Here is a 17182-nt window from a genome sequence, read left to right on the forward strand (position 1 = left end):
AGCTTGGCGCTCGGCTGAAAACTCCAAAGCCTGAGCACGCCTGCGGACGCTCGCATGAGCCCCCACTCAAGGCACCCTCATTGAGGATGCAGGGGCTCAGCGCGGAGCGTCCGCACGCCTCAGCGCTGCTTGTCCTTCTATGGACGCAGCCTTAGGCTAAGTCCCCGCTGGCGCTGAGCGCGCTCATGCTTGGAGAGCACTCCAAGCATCAGCGCCGGGTGTCCGACTTGTACGCGCGAGGGGGGGGGGGGGATTTTTTGTTTTGCTAAGCGTCGATCATGGCTGAGCGTGTGTGCATGTGCGCCACGCGCACCGTGTGAGCGGGGACATATATATATATATAATGTATCTTACATATATCTATATATGTAAGTCTCCTCCGCAAACGCCACCCGCTCAGCCGATCAGCGCTAGCGAGGACTAAGGCCTCGGCCATGCTCCCTGCTGGCGTGCTGAGCAGGGAAAGCGGGTGCTTTCCCTGGCCTCGCGGTTTTTTACCGCACGCGCTGTCAGCGGGCCCTCAGGGGGCGGGCACGTCACTGGCCGGGGGCGGGCCAGTGACGTCACTTAGCTGGTTCGCCCTCATTGGGCGAACCGCTCACGTGACCGGCCTGTCGCGCCGGCAAGCGGGGGAATTTTTAATTCCCCTAAGACCCGCGCTTCCACACGCTTGCGTAAGCGTAGGTGAGCCCCTACTAAAGCCGCTCTAATTGCGGCTGTAGGTGCTCAGTGCTGAGCGGGAGCGCGCGTCAGCACGCTTCAGCAAGCAAGCGCTAAACATGGCCAAGGCCATAGCCTTAGGGTGCTGGACTTCGGGGCTGGGGTGTTGAGCAAATAAGAGAACAGAGGGCGCCAGGAACTTTCAACTTTATTAACCAGGCATCTTAGGGCAGCAACAGGACTGGTTTTTGGTCATACGATCACTTCTTGTTACAGGATAGACACATACACACAGGCTTTCTCAGCCATGAGGCCGGTAGGCAAAGTAGCTCTTTTTGAAGCCTTTCCCCTGTTGCTGGAAACAGAACTGGAAATGTCTCCAACAATTCCCCAGCCGCTGTCCCAGGTCTCGTCACTGAGCCCCTGTGTGAGGAACCCACGTCCCACTGTGGCAGGTTCAGGGGAGCGCCTGCAGGGAGACTGGCCCTCACTGAGAAAACAAGAAACTGTTGCTTACCTCTATTACTGGGCTATAAACATGGTTACAGGTGAGATCCCACCTCTGGTTCCTACTGGGATCTGAGGAAAAGGATCCAAGTCCCTTATGTTTATAAGCTTTCTCCTGCCCCTGTAGCTGGGCAGGAAAGGAGAAGGACTACCGAGTCATCCCCAAAAGGGTTAACCTTTCCAGCACATTCTGGAAGAGCAGAGACTGGCCAATCACAGGTGACAAGCAAGAGGAAATAAGTGACTTCATATTAGCTACATGTACTAAGGCCTGTAAAGGATTTAACCCCTTAACTCCCTGTAGTTACCAGGACTCCCTAAAATATTCTAGCATACCCCGGCCCAAGACACACACACACACACACACACACACACACACACACACACACACACACACACACACACACACACACACACACACACACACACACACACACACACACACACACACACGACCAGTGGTTTGACAAGATGATGATCATTATATATTTCTATATATGTATATACATGTACACATACTGTATATTTATTATGACAGTAAGCAAGACAGCATCCTTAACAATAACACCGTGACATTTAAATTAAGTCAAAATAAATGTAACAATAATACATAGAACTTTAAATCGTAATGGGGCAAAAATAACCAGGTAATTATTTTTTTAACCACTTCAGTGCCAGGGAGCTGTAGTTCCTGCGAAGCAAAGCGTCAGTAGCTATCTGACACTCACAGGATTAAACATACGGGTGAAAGATTAGGATGTGAGTTAAACTTTAAAGAAAACACAACATTTTGGATTGACATGTAAGAGAAAAATGAAAGGTAAATGGATTATAAGAAAAAATACCAGAATAATGAAAAAGCGACATTAATAACGGGTTTGTACCACGCTAGGATTTGTGCGCATTTTTCTGTGTCTGTATTTGCCGATCAAAGGTTACGAACGATAGGTCTCAGCAAAAATTTATATGTAATTATTACTACTAAAATTCTGTGTGCAAAATATCTGGAATAGATTGATAATAAAATTGGAAAAGGCATGAAATTCAAACGACATTTTTAAAGTAAAAAAAAACCACATTTAATAAGGTGCTGTTCCTCCTAAAAGCGTACATATATGGCATTGATGGGCTTAATGGGTTAAATGTTGGTTGGTTCCGCAGTCATTTGAAACTTGGGACACATTTGACTTACTCTAACTCACACAGCGAGAAGCGCTAAGGGAAGTCAGAGGCCCAGAATGGTCCGTCGCCGCCATGAGCAGTGCGATGGCCGGACGGGCTGCGGGGGGGGGGGGGCGGCGCCGAGCCCCCCCGCCCTCCCTTCCTCTGGCCCCATGGGTTCAGGGGCAGGGAAAAAGTCTTAGAGGGTTTAAAATGGAGCGCGGCGTTTAGGAGGCCAGAACTTCTTGTTTCAGTCTCAGCTTTAAATCCCTGCTTCATTGTTTCATTAATTAAGTCACTGATTGAGTCATGGGTGCTGAAGCAGGGATATCCTGAAAACCTGACCTGTTGGTGGCCATTGAGCACTGGAGTTGGTCACGCTTGGGGTAGACTATGAAACAAACAAGCTAATTGCTTCCGTGCACGTTGTATTGCGTCCGTGTAACTGCATCTCATCTATTCCGCGCAAGCGACGGGTTGTGCGCAGGAAGTTCTAATCCAACGTTTTATGAATTGGATTAGTCCTGGGGCCTTTTTGTGTAAAGTGCAATATGCTGATCCACGGATCCCGCGCTGCGGCTGGTTCTATCGCACGTTATGCAGAAGGCCATTGGAGGTTGTGATACTGTTTAAGGGATTAACATCAGTGCATACACGGAGTGAGTACACCGGTCTGCAGCGAATCTACGCTGAAGCACAGGGCCGTTATCGCCCCTCCCCTCCCGCCCGGCAGGTAGGGCCCATGTTTGTTTCTATTGTACACGTAATTACTTGTGTTGTGCTTCTCACAGTTAGAGCACTGCGCTTGAATTCACAAAGCCGTAAAATGACATCAGAGCCGATGTTATAAGGTTGAGTTATTTGACTCTATTGCGACACCGCGTGTATTTCCTTAACAGATAATGACCCATAGTTGCGAAGCGGTAATAAACCACGATACACATTCCAGCGCTGGAAGACACCTTCCATCTCATGCACGGGAATGGGCCAAAGGTATCATTCGGTGCAGGAAGGTGTCTTTTAGTAAATCTGGGTCATTATCGCTGGCAGACATTCTTTTTATAACAATCCCTAAATCCAGCATAATAAACCAGTCCTGTTTTTTGTATTGAAATTTGCTGGCCTAACCGCAACATGGGTAAAGGAATATCTATGGAAAGACCGCCTGGATCGGTCTCCGGACCTGGAGATAATTGGCAGTAATGACTGCTGGAATACTGCATCATGCTGGCTCTATTTAAGGTACCAGTAGCCCATTGATTTTAGTTTGTTCCTAGGACGGGCTGCAACAATAGAGAATTCCCCGCAGTAGGGATGTCTCGTGTTGTTTGGATAACGTTGGTTCAATCATTGGATTTAGCAACTGCATTTGTTTATCCTGTTCTCTGGAAGAAGGCCTGCAATGCCAGCGAACCTGCCAATAAAAATAGGTGTCCCTCCCCGCAGCCAATCAACGCTGCACATTATCGTGACTTTGCCCTCATTCATTGGCATTAGGCCGCGGCAGGGTGTAGATGCGCGCTCGGCGTGTTTAAATACGTTGTTCCTGATGGACGCGTCCTAAATCCTGTTGTGCGTGCGTGCACGTGCGCTTGTACCGGAGCTGTGCTTGGGGAGACAGTAGAATTAGTTTTTCCGGCGCGATGGCTGATCACATGGCAAAGGAAGAGCCAATCAACGTATAATAGCTCGTCTTCATGCTCTGATCAGTGGTAGGAAAGGTATGCAGCTAATTTGCATGGTTTCAGTCACAGTAATTAAGACACCAAATATCAACAGGTTGCGAATGTAAAGAAAGGAGATAAGAGAATCCCCACATTAGGACACAGCCAATCTCGGTGTAGTTCTTTCTCCCACAAAGCCGTTTCTGTGTTTTAGGTTTGTTTGGGGTTTCGTATACAATAAACGTCTGTGGTTTGTAGCACTTAACAATATGAAGACTATAACTGTCCGGTATATAGTGTAATGGCAGTTATAGCAGCCATCACTAAATTAGTACATATACAGTATTAAATTATAATAATCAAGACATTCTACGCATAGTAACTTTAGATGCTAAAGACCATATACAGAGCAATGGTCATATGCATATGAATGGACACGTGTAAAGCGAACCCCTAATGATAGAACTTTGAATGACATTCTTTGCAGCCTTTTTTGTGGTTACGGCATTGGAATGAGTAGTAAGGAGGTGGCAGAGGGGGATGTGACATCACAATACTCCCGTCTGTGGCACGCCCCCGCGTGAGCACGACAGCCAATCACTCCTGCTTGGGCAGACGCTGACATCATGCCACGTGAGCGCGCGTCTCCTCACCCTGGCCGCGGCCTTAGAGATGTTCAAAACATTTGCGCAAATTCGCGAATACTGGTAAATTTTGTACTTTTGCGGCTCAGCATTCGCAAAATCAAAAACATTAGCTCAAGCGTTGGCATCTCATTATGCGTGAGAAAAATCACTGCGTTTTGCAAACGCCAGAGCAAAGTAATCTTTTGTGAAAATGCAAAAGAAAATCTCACTGAACTGCACAAGATTCGCGTGGCCCTAATTTGCGAGACGATGCTAGCAGATATTTTTTATTTTTAGAGTGTGCCAAGAAAGCAGAAGGTCGCACCAGCTAATCCGTGGCCTTACATGGGTAAAAACAACGCAGGAGAGATCCTGTTTCAGGAAAAAATATGTTCAATTAAATACCTAAATACATAATATTGCTGGAAAAGGATCTACAGCTTTATATAACAAAGCATTGCAGCATATTCCGGTCACATGGAGTAATGAGTATCCTCAGATTTAAGACTAAGTATCATGAACGTTGTTTATTAGCAAACAGTGCTGATGGGAAGGTCAGATTTGCAGGGACATATTTCATTAACCCTATTTTCATAACACTGAAAAGTATAGTTTTTCCAGCTATACAAGTTACTCCAAAGGCGGCATGATCTTTACATCTGGCAGACGTATTAGCACAGCGCAAGTCAAAGCTTGTTCCCCTCTGTCATTTCCAACAGCCCAACCCACGTAACAAAAAATAAGCACCGCAACTGGAATAGTCTCCTGAAAGGAGACAAGTTAATAACAGCGTAACCATCCTTAATATTAGCGTCTCATTTAGGATCATAGTTAAATAATGGTAATGATAGATTTGATGGGTTAAAATAAATCTGGATGTTATTATAAATGCAGAAGTGTAAGTAGTTCAAATTACTTTTGTGAAAGATTCCGTCTACACTGGTAGATTCCGTCTACACTGGAAGATTCTGTCTACACTGGAAGGGGGAGTTCTGGTCATCTTGTGCTCCTGACACCTATGAGAACACAATAAATTTATACACGTCCCCTCTTTGTCAGAGCTGCACTTTGAAAAAGGGGTACAAGGGAGGGTCTAAATCAACTCTTCAGTTTTTAATGTACAATAGTGTTTCCCAGCTTGGGGAACATGAGGCGTTACAAGGGGAGCGGAGAGTGACAGGCAGGGATGGTATTAATAATAATATACATACACACAAACATAGCGGGTTCAGAATTAGAATATCACAGAGAAAGAGGGCAATTTGACTTTACTAACCCAATTAATATATTCCATATATGTTGAAATTATAATATTTATTTTTTGAAGTCCCCTGTCTCCAAACCTTAGTCATCTTGCTTTTGCAGCACATTCACAATGGGGCACACTTTTCTTTGGGGGGGGGGGGGGGGGGGGTGCCGCGCGCGAAGGCGAGGTGTACAGCTTAAAGATTGGGGGATCACTGATGTTTTAATGGAATTAGTCACCAAGACTTAACAAACTGAGCACGTCCATGCCATTAGTTCCTCTTGGTCCTACATGGGGCTGTGAGCGTCACTTCTAGACTGGTTAACGTGTAACATTTGAGTCAGCTATTGACATCTTCCGTGTAAAGTTATTAGGAAACCCTGGCTCCCAGCCCGAGCCTCATTTGCAACACATTTATATTTGCTGCACCAGCTTCCTTATAACAATGGCAGCCTTTGTATAGCTACCGTAGGGTTCAATAAAGCCCCAGCTGGGCCTCGGGGAGGGGGGGGGGGGGGGCAGAGATGTCACTTATTTCTTGGTTTTTGTTACAAGCGAGGGGACACTTGCATTTTCCCTACTTGTCACCTGGATTAGCAGAAAGTCCCAATGACCGACTTGCATTTAACCCTGTCACTGCTGGGGCGCCTGAAACAATGCATGACAGTGTGTTTCTAACATTGAGTGGTTGGTGGTGACATATTGTACTTATTCATATGCTGATATCCCAGTTATGAGCAATAAAAGGTCAGGCTTCTCTTTCTGACGTGTCTCTGCTAGGCCGCAGCATGGCTGTGTGAAGTCTCCCATGGGACTGAATTAAACAGTGATATGCTTAAAGGCAGCTACACCACAATTTGGAAATAGTGGAATTTGAAGGTAAAAAAAAAAAGGTGTGTTCCAATAATCAAAATAATTTAAGGAGCACTTCCTCCAACACGTTATTTATTTTTATAAATAAGACGGGAACCAAGGCGCCTTCTGAGCAAAAATGGAGGGTACAGGGGAGTGTTCCTTTACAGAAAATGATACCAAGTGCTGCTCTGTACCTGTGTGTGTCAGCCTGTGATGTCCTTTACCCTGTGAGAAGTACAATTTGATTACAACAGGTAGGGCGGTGTTAAAAGTTTCTGATTTTAATACAGTATAGCAAATAAAAATCCCACTTGTGGTGCATTTTCATGTGTCAGACAGGTCTGCAACCCTGTCTTTCCCCATTATCTGCAGCCAGGGATTCTGGGTAATGACATGCAACTGAGCACAGTGTGTAACTTTTTACTTCTTATCCATTTTAACATGGACCCCCATGCTTACGCCTGCCGTGTTACACAGCTTTCCAGCACAGCCGGGGTTACAGAAGTGCAGAGCTGGTCACCTAAATGATTTTAATATAAAACTTGAATCTGACCGCATTTCTTCCGCAGCGATGTATTACGTGTTAGACACAGCTATGCAGCTCGATTATTTTCACCCAGCGCTGAAAGTTATGTCAAATACATGGAAGATATTTGTTGTGCCTGGAACTTTCCGTACCAGAAACAGCGTCACTGACTCAGATTTCCTTCTATGGACAGCAGGGCAAACATTGGTACATTTCACCGCAGTAAAATGTCTTTGCACATAAAATAATGATAAAGAATGCTTTATTGATGATATTGTACATGCAAAGCTGCTGCAATAGTCCCAGGCGATCATGTAATAAAATTCATGATATCAGCCTAGAATATTGAGCAGTTACCTACTTCTGTTTATCTGTTTGACCAATGACAGCTTTATAATTACTTTGCAAACAAGAACAATTTACCTGTGGATTAAAGGACAAATAAAAAGGTGCCTATATTATATTCTCATTGAACCTGTTTGACCTGACATAATGTGGTCAACATTCATGCCATTTATGGGGTCATAATCCAAATAATGACCAGTGCTCATGCATGAAAGGTTTGCATTCTTGCAGCTCAGAGACCGGTTTTCGGTTAGTTTTACACTCTGCGTTCCAGGCCCCTTAGCAATGAAAGGATTAAGATTCCTTGCTGTGGGCCCTACAGAATGCACTTTCCAGCCACTCCGATAGGAACGCTCCGCTGCACACCCAAGTGTGCCTAAAAGTCCCCTCCTACACGTGAGCCTCTGGGAAGTATTACACGAGCTTCAGACACCTACACACAGGCCAGGGGCACGCCAGTCCTTACCTCCCCCACCCCACAAACAGGTCAGGTTTTCAGGATATCCCTACTTCTGCACAGGTGGCCCAATCAGTCTTTAACTGAGCCCTTCTATGCTGAAGCTGGGAAATCCTTACCTGTTTAGAAAAGGGGGTGGGGGTGGGGATGGATGACTGGAGTTGAGCCCCCTGCTTTAGATTATTTTGACCACGTAAATATATAAATAACAGAATGGAGGAAGCTGCCCAGCCCCTGGCAACAGCCCTGCTCTCTCCCCGCTCCGGGAAATACCACGCCCTCCCCCCCCCCAAGCCGGTCAGGTCACTATGTCCAGAGGACACATGCATGTCCAGTATTACATTAATCTTTTATTGTAGTGTCCAAATACAGGACAGTCCGGTTCAATGCCGGACCCCTGGCAGACCCGGTTACAGTACTAACTCAATGCTTGTAAATCAGTGTTTGACTTCACTCATTAAGATGCCATTTTCTCTTACTCCGAATGATATACATAGTGTTTATGTATTAACTGCAGAACGGAACTATTCTGGGGGAAAGCTTAATGGCAGCCCCATCTCTCTCCGAGTTACTATGCTACTATTAATTACACACGGTGTAATGAGCCCTACCTGCTGCCGAGGTCTCGGGGGGGTTCTACAGTCTCGCAACTGGGTTTGTTTTCCAGCTGTACTCACTTATTTTATTGGGGCTCCATGGATAACGAATTAGCCTATGTAGCGCACCAATCTGATACATTAGTCATGCTTCCTGAAGCATCACAGTAACATTCATTAAAAAGTTACTAAAAATAAATACTCTCACATGCCCCAAAACTCTTTCTGCAAAATTGCTATCTTGACCCCCAATACTTGCTAGGAAACCAAAAGCATAGCTCACTTCCTGGGACCAAAGTGCACTGATGGTAATGCATGTTTATGGGGTTACATCTGGGGGTGCCCTGTTTTACATTTTTAGTTACTTTGTAACACGAGGGCACTCCCATCATTAGGCTTCGGCCAGGCTCCCTGCTGGCGTGCTGAGGCGCAGGGAAAGCGGGTGCTTTCCCTGGCCTTGCGGTTGCTTACCGCACGCGCTGTCAGCGGGCCGTCAGAGGGCGGGCCGGGGGCGAGCACGTCACTGGCCGGGGGCGGGCCAGTGACGTCACGGAGCTGGTTTGCCCTCATTGGGCGAACCGCTCACGTGACCGTCCTGTCGCGCCGGCAAGCGGGGGAATTTTAAATTCCCCTAAGACCTGCGCTTCCGCGCGCTTGCGGTAGCGCAGGCGAGCCCCTACTAAAGCCGCTCTAATTGCGACTGTAGGGGCTCAGTGCTGAGCGGGAGCGCGCGTCAGCACGCTTCAGCAAGCAAGCGCTAAACATGGCCAAGGCCTTATACATCACCCGCTCTTATTCTCTCTGAGGAATCCCATCTGGGATTAGGAATTCCCCATTGTTGTTACTAAAGTTTAGAGGGAACATTTAACATACAATTCCCCATATTCTGATGCAGGGAAAGGATTTTCAGTGGTATATAATAGTTATTAAAACTATTACCGCCCATAAGAGGGAAAAGGAAGCTGAAATAAATACAAGGAGATATCTTGTGAGTTCTGCCCACCAAATGGGACAAAACGGCAATCATATGTTAAATTAATTTTTCTTGCGTTAGTCCTTAAAAATGCTTTGTTTGTAACCTACAGCCTTACTCATTTCTTAAGCATGTGGGGTGCTAGGGTATCAAATGCATGAAGCATCATCAGCAAATGTACTACATTTTACACCATCATTTTTGATTAAAGTAATTTCTCTATCGGCAGGACGCACATTTTGGCAGCTGGATGTTGTATTGTACAGAGACCTTTTATTACCTAGAAATAATTAAAATTGGATTAAGAAGCAACCTTTCTCCCAAAACTATAATTTGTCTCTAGGGTCCCCCAGAGTTGAACTGAGAGCCCCAAAGACCCCCCATTCATGAGGCATCATCAATTCTAATAAGGGGGCAAGTTTCTATGATACTTGACACAGGAAAATATAGTAATCTTTCTAATTTTGCATACTTTCTCAGTTTGAGCGTCAGTTAAAGATAATCTGCTTTCTCCTGTTGCACGCCATGGTGGGGGTGTACAATGTTACTGCTTGGTTTTTATAAGAAGTAATGTCGTTCTGCTGAGTATATTTTACAACAAAAAAACAGGCCCCTGAACCGATGCATCTTTCTGTACTTTTCAGCCTTACCTTTAGAAAGTGTCAAATGTCTGGAATGCTGGAAATGGAATTTGCAATGGTTGTTAAATGGCTCTCCTGCATCTTCACACATGGCCACTGAGATTGGGATTACACATGGGATACATTTTGGGGAAAAAACATTGAAGTGACACATTGAGTATGAAATGGGAATCGAGTACACAGGAAATCGTTGAGAGTAACCAAAAGCAGTTGCGAGTGTATTTTTATAGTTCTGGGGCAGCCAACTCCAGCCCCGAAGAGCTACCAACAGGTGAGGTTTTCAAGATATCCCTGCTTCAGCACAGGGAAGTCAGTCTTTGACTGAGCCACATGTGCTGAAGCAGGAATATCCTGAAAACCTCACCTGTTGCTAGCTCTTAAGGACTGGAGTTGGCCAGCCCTACTCTAGGGTATGAGTCATATTGCAATGATTTCTGGCCTCATTCCAAAGAAAAGAAACAAACGCAAGACCTGTGGCCTCCAGGGGAAAGGCAGGGCACTTTATAAATAATCTATGATTTACCAAGAAGAAAACACACACAACCAAACAGAACTCTCTCAAACCGTCCAAGCACTGAGCTCCCAGATTACAGCATACCAAGTCTGTCACCAGATGGAATATAGAAGCCATAATTAAGGTTAGGGGTTTAACCTGTTCCCTCAGGAATAATACATGACCTTTTGCATTGCTATACACAAAGAAAGCTTTCAATAGCACAACCAATATGTTCATTGCTTACCATAGTCCTGTAGGACAAATAAAATGTTCTCAAGTTACAGGCAAGAAGTAGAATAAAATGGCACCTGTAATTTTATACAGAAAGACTCGGGCACTGGCAGAATCTGGCAGTGTGCTGAACATCTGTTACACATGAGAGGTTCATTAGCGTCTGCTCCGGGACATACACGCAGATATTTACTTTCAACTACCACCTTTCCCTCGCCAAGTCGGGTTTCTGTGCCAAGATCTGGCGTGTGAATACGCAGCAAGCGCAAACTGTCACAAAGTGGAATAAAATAGAAGGTACCGGCTCAGTTTAATCCTTTGGGGGTTAGTCCTTAAACTGCAGTGGTGCTGCGTTTCTGTGGGATAGTACCCCAACCGGCACTATCACGGTTTAGTGAATAATCTCCATTGAGTGAAGCGGTCTTGTTTAATTATACCCATCAGCTGTCACTAGACTTAAAGATGACAGCACCTGCCATCGGCAACGCTACTTAACTCGTCATGGACACCTTGTTCTGCATGACTTGCTCATCCCTGCAGCTTTAGCTTCAGTAGTTCTTGTTCTCCAGATGATGGCCCATATTTACTAACCGGTGCTATTCCATGAGACGCCTTACGGCCGTTCAAGTGAAGAGGGTGTACGAGGTCTTCTGGCACCAGCTGGTCGCTCATCATGGCATATTTACTGCTGAATAAATACAGCCCTACAGTATATATCTGTTCATACACTCCCATTTCCTAATGGCCAGTCCCAAGTATGATATTTTAAGTTGCAATCCCATTCACTTTATATGCACTACGCAGGTATGTGTATATTTTATTACCATATGCACTACGCAGGTATGTGTATATTTTATTACCATATGCACTACGCAGGTATGTGTATATATGCACTACGCATATATATGCACTAAGCATATATATGCACTACGCAGGTATGTGTATATATGCACTACGCATATATATGCACTAAGCATATATATGCACTACGCAGGTATGTGTATATTTTATTACCATATGCACTACGCAGGTATGTGTATATATGCACTACGCATATATATGCACTACGCAGGTATGTGTATATTTTATTACCATATGCACTACGCAGGTATGTGTATATATGCACTACGCATATATATGCACTAAGCATATATATGCACTACGCAGGTATGTGTATATTTTATTACCATATGCACTACGCAGGTATGTGTATATATGCACTACGCAGGTATGTGTATATTTTATTACCATCTTGAGTATTACAATAAAAGGTTGTTTGAACTTGGGGGACATGCATGTAAATTCACAAACACTTGCCAATCTTGTTCATTCATGTTAAAAATCCAGTCTTGATCTTTTGTGGGTTTAGAATATGAGCTGGGTTTCATTTCTGGCTTCGGTACCTGTAATACAGGTGCTTACTGTACTGAGGGGCGGAGTGAGGAAATATCGTTATTGCCAGCCTTCCTGTTAGAATGCCACGTAGAGATTTTGCAATTAAATGTATAACAAAAACATAAAACTATCACAAAAACATCAATAGAACAACTATTTTTGCACATTTAATGGAAGTGTTGCATCATATATGGTCAGGTCTCTTACTGTTTTTGACAAAATGCAACAGAGCAATATAATGAGGTGTGTAGGTTCATAGCATTCACATGGATTATATATATTTCCCAATTCCAACTATTGATCAGAAGAGCCATGACAGCCCAGGGCCATGATGCAGTTAAACTTGTACGATGCCAGCAGTTGTTGTGCGAGACTCATATGGTGTCTCCGAATTCCTAATGTACGCTAGTAATGTACGCAGAATGTGACGGGAAAGTCTTTCTGATGGACATGCTCTCTTTGATGGCGGATGTTACTTAGGGCTTCAGAAATTGCCCCATTAGCTTGTAAAGACATTACCCAGAACCAAGACTACTTACCGAATACTTTTTCCAAGCCTGCAGCCTAATTCTGAAGGATGACAAGTCCTCACATGAAAAGTAGCTCAGAGCCCAACGTGAGCTTACAGATCAAACTAAAGCAGCATTGCTATTAGCGATGTATGCCACTTGCCTTCCCGTCCTTGCTGCAACTTGTTAACTTGCTTGGGTTGTAACCGTGACATTAGTCACCCCCAAAAAGGATTGGAATTTTCCTGTCTAGTAACTAGGTCAGTATTTATTTCAGCAAATAATTACATGGTTGCAGGCAATCCCGCAAACCAATGTGCCGCAGGCAATCCCGCAAACCAATGTGCCGCAGGCAATCCCGCAGTGTGCCGCAGCTAATCCCGCAAACCAATGTGCCGCAGGCAATCCCGCAGTGTGCCGCAGCTAATCCCGCAGTGCGCCGCAGCTAATCCCACAGTGCCCCGCAGGCAATCCCGCAGTGTGCCGCAGCTAATCCCGCAGTGTGCCTCAGGCAATCCCGCAATGTGCCGCAGCTAATCCCGCGATGTGCCGCAGCTAATCCCGCAATATGCCGCAGCTAATCCCGCAATATGCCGCAGCTAATCCCGTAGTGTGCCGCAGCTAATCCCGCAATGTGTTGCAGCTAATCCCGCAGTGTGCCGCAGCTAATCCCGCAGTGTGCCGCAGCTAATCCCGCAGTGTGCCGCAGCTAATCCCGCAGTGTGCCGCAGCTAATCCCGCAGTGTGCCGCAGCTAATCCCGCAGTGTGCCGCAGCCAATCCCGCAGTGTGCCACAGCTAATCCCGCAATGTGCCACAGCGGGATTCCCGCAATGTGCCACAGCGGGATTCCCGCAATGTACCGCAGCTAATCCCGCAATATGCCGCAGCTAATCCCGCAATGCACCGCAGCTAATCCCGCAATGCACCGCAGCTAATCCCGCAGGCCACGCTGGTCCTAAAACAGTTTTAAACTAAATACTGTACTACAAATGATCAAAGTTAAATATTTCCAAAGTAGGTCAAACAAAGATTGAGACCGCTAGGGTACCGATTTAAATTAAAAACTACAATTAATGGGATGCCATTATTATCACTATTTTAAATGAAACGGATACCTGAGCCCAAGGATAAATAACCTGTAGGGCTAAAGCATATTGTAACCTGTAAAAGAAACATTAGTGGGAATGTGTCAGATTAGCAATGTGAAATTAATGTCTGAAAGAAAATCTACTGGACATAGCCGGCATATTGTGTGTGCGTGTGCGTGTGCCAGATCAACGGCCATTAGTCACAATGGGATCTTAATATGGCTGCCAAGATCCCTGTGTCTCCATTCCAGAAGATATTAATGACGTGTTATTGCATGCAGATTCTGCTAGTGAAAGGGTTAAACCCCCTGCCTGCGCACATTATTCTGCATTAATGTCAATGATCGCGATGTGAGATTTGCATAATAATAGAACTTTATTCCATTCATGGACAACAGGAATGAAAACAGAAACACAACAATAACAGAATAAAACCCTAATGTTACGCGCTCGCCCCCCGCATACTCTGCAGCATTTTGTACATTTTCTTTGTGCTATACCACACGCTTTTCTTCATTCCTGAAAGACAAATATATTCATAGTTAGACTGACTGAAGTCCGTGGCAGCGGCTTATGCCAGCGCACTGGAAACGGGTCTCCCGTTAGAAATCATTCATTTCCGCCGCCTCCTAACGTCACATTTTCCATGGCGCAGTTCTGGGACTCGCGACGTACAATGTTCTCCAATCCATATATCTGATGGTAACTATGTAACTATGTGATGGTAACTATGTAACTATGGTGCTTCAGGCTAAATCTTGTGATTCATCGATTTCCTGCGATATCTGCCACGCTTGTTCATTTTGTTGCATTTAGAATATGCCGCTGTAACCACGATACCGCAGTATTTGCGTCAATCCTTTCAGATTCTGACCTGCTTCTAGTAACCCACTTTGGGATTGGTTGTATAAACCAAAGCGATCAGGTGAGCTATAGACACAGTTAAAATGACCATGTTAATATCTTGTACGTATACGTCTAATGCAGAAGTAGCCACCCAGAATCCGCTACAAACTATCAGGTTTTTAGGATATCCCTGTTCAGCACAGGTGGCTCAATCAGTGGGTCAGTCTTTCATCAAGCCACCTGTGCTAAAGCAGGGATATCCTGAAAGCCTGGCCTGGTGGTAGCCCTTGAGGACTGGAGTTGGCTAATGCATCAAGAATTGTATGTATGTTATGTCATTACTTTCTCTAGCTCATGTACGTGCACGTGCACGTGTGTGTAATGGTCAGCGCGTCTCGCTGTGTGTAATGGTCAGCGCGTCTCGCTGTGTGTATAATGGTCAGCGCGTCTCGCTGTGTGTGTGTGTAATGGTCAGCGAGTCTCGCTGTGTGTGTGTAATGGTCAGCGAGTCTCGCTGTGTGTGTGTAATGGTCAGCGCGTCTCGCTGTGTGTGTTTAATGGTCAGCGCGTCTCGCTGTGTGTAATGGTCAGCACTTCTCACTGTGTGTGTGTAATGGTCAGCGCGTCTCGCTGTGTGTGTAATGGTCAGCGCATCTCGCTGTGTGTGTAATGGTCAGCGCGTCTCGCTGTGTGTAATGGTCAGCGCTTCTCGCTGTGTGTGTGTAATGGTCAGCGCGTCTCGCTGTGTGTGTAATGGTCAGCGCGTCTCGCTGTGTGTGTAATGGTCAGCGCATTTCGCTGTGTGTGTAATGGTCAGCGCGTCTCGCTGTTTGTGTAATGGTCAGCGCATCTCAGATCCGTGATCTGCATCACGTGGGAGACAGCGGATCACCACGTTTCTTACATCGGACAGACGTAGAAAACACATTGTGTTCGACTTGCTTTTGTTTTTTCCTTTAGATGAGCTCGATACATCGGACCATATTTACCAAGCAGTGCTAAACCCTCTGGCAGCCCATTTACTCAAGCAGGACGCATGGTACTGTAACTTCACGGTTTAGCACCGTGTAGTAACATGGCCCTATGTATCTCAAGATAAGTGTAAGATACATCTTGTATTCTCCTGCTGGGAAATACTGCTGGAGATTTTATTTCTTGTTTATGGATATTCCGTCCGACATTATTTATAAAATATTTTACCAGGAAGTAATACATTGAGAGTTACCTCTCGTTTTCAAGTATGTCCTGGGCACAGAGAAAAACAAATAATACATGGTTACAAATACAGTTACATAAATGAACAAGGTATACATTATATACAAGACATTGCGTGCACAGTTAAAGAAAATATATATTATGGGCGTATGTAACAGTTACAGACCAGATTAAAATGTGAGACAGCCTTAGATTTGAAAGAACTTAAACTGGTGGTGGATGTGAGAGTCTCTGGTAGGTTGTTCCACATCCACCACCAGTTTAAGTTCTTTCAAATCTATGGCTGTCTCACATTTTAATCTGGTCTGTAACTGTTTCATTCGCCCATAATATATATTTTCTTTAACTGTGCACGCAATGTCTTGTATATAATGTATACCCTGCTCATTTATGTAACTGTATTTGTAACCATGTATTATTTGTCTTAACTCTGTGCCCAGGACATACTTGAAAACGAGAGGTAACTCTCAATGTATTACTTCCTGGTAAAATATTTTATAAATAAATACATAAATAAATAATATTTAAAATGAGACAAATTAAGCATTTGATGAAAATGTAGAATACATAGAGAAATCGTAAAATAGAGAAAAACCTGGCGCCAAATTGTCAGTGGAATGTCCTGTACTCCTCAAGGGATCCGCACACTTGCTCGACAGACCATGCAAAGAAATAAACACAAACAAACAAAAATCATAGCGCAACACTGTAGGGTGAGCAGTAATGCACTAATATATACAAACAATTAAGAATCCTAGCGACAATTAAAACAACTATTTATTAAAAAGAAGAACTATGCCAAGACAAAGGACCGCAGGTCATCTGGGACACAAAAATTGGAGCCCTACTTACAGACAGCAAGGCTTAAACTCGCATGGTAGGAACAAGTCCTAGATAGAGATGGTCTCCCTGCCGGGTGATGTCTCTGCTCCACTGCGGCTCAAACTCCAGTCAGTCCCTACGATGGTAGCCGGAACCTCTCCGGCCGTGGAGGCTGGTGTGCGGGGTCCACAGCTCTGCACCGCGTGTAGACACGCCTCACTTCCTCCTCCAGAGCAACGGGAAGTCTCTGCGCGCCCGCGCGCGATAGTACCCGTGGCCTTAAAGGGACAGCTGGCAGGCAGAATGAAAAGCAGGTCTCCA

General features: G+C 45.1%; 1 protein-coding gene across 1 annotated transcript in view; it reads right to left on the reverse strand.

Annotated features, from left to right (window-relative positions):
• Positions 1-14335: 14335 nt before the first annotated feature.
• The window catches only part of TAMM41 (TAM41 mitochondrial translocator assembly and maintenance homolog), a 31330-nt gene continuing 28483 nt past the window's right edge, over positions 14336-17182 (reverse strand). The window contains exon 8 of the mRNA XM_075574944.1: positions 14336-14497. Coding sequence (XP_075431059.1) covers positions 14421-14497 — 77 coding nt within the window. The 3' untranslated portion in view covers positions 14336-14420. The remainder of the gene's footprint in view (positions 14498-17182) is intronic.

Source organism: Ascaphus truei, chromosome 17 (assembly GCF_040206685.1).
Source record: "Ascaphus truei isolate aAscTru1 chromosome 17, aAscTru1.hap1, whole genome shotgun sequence".
In the NCBI taxonomy this organism is placed as follows: Eukaryota; Metazoa; Chordata; class Amphibia; order Anura; family Ascaphidae; genus Ascaphus; species Ascaphus truei.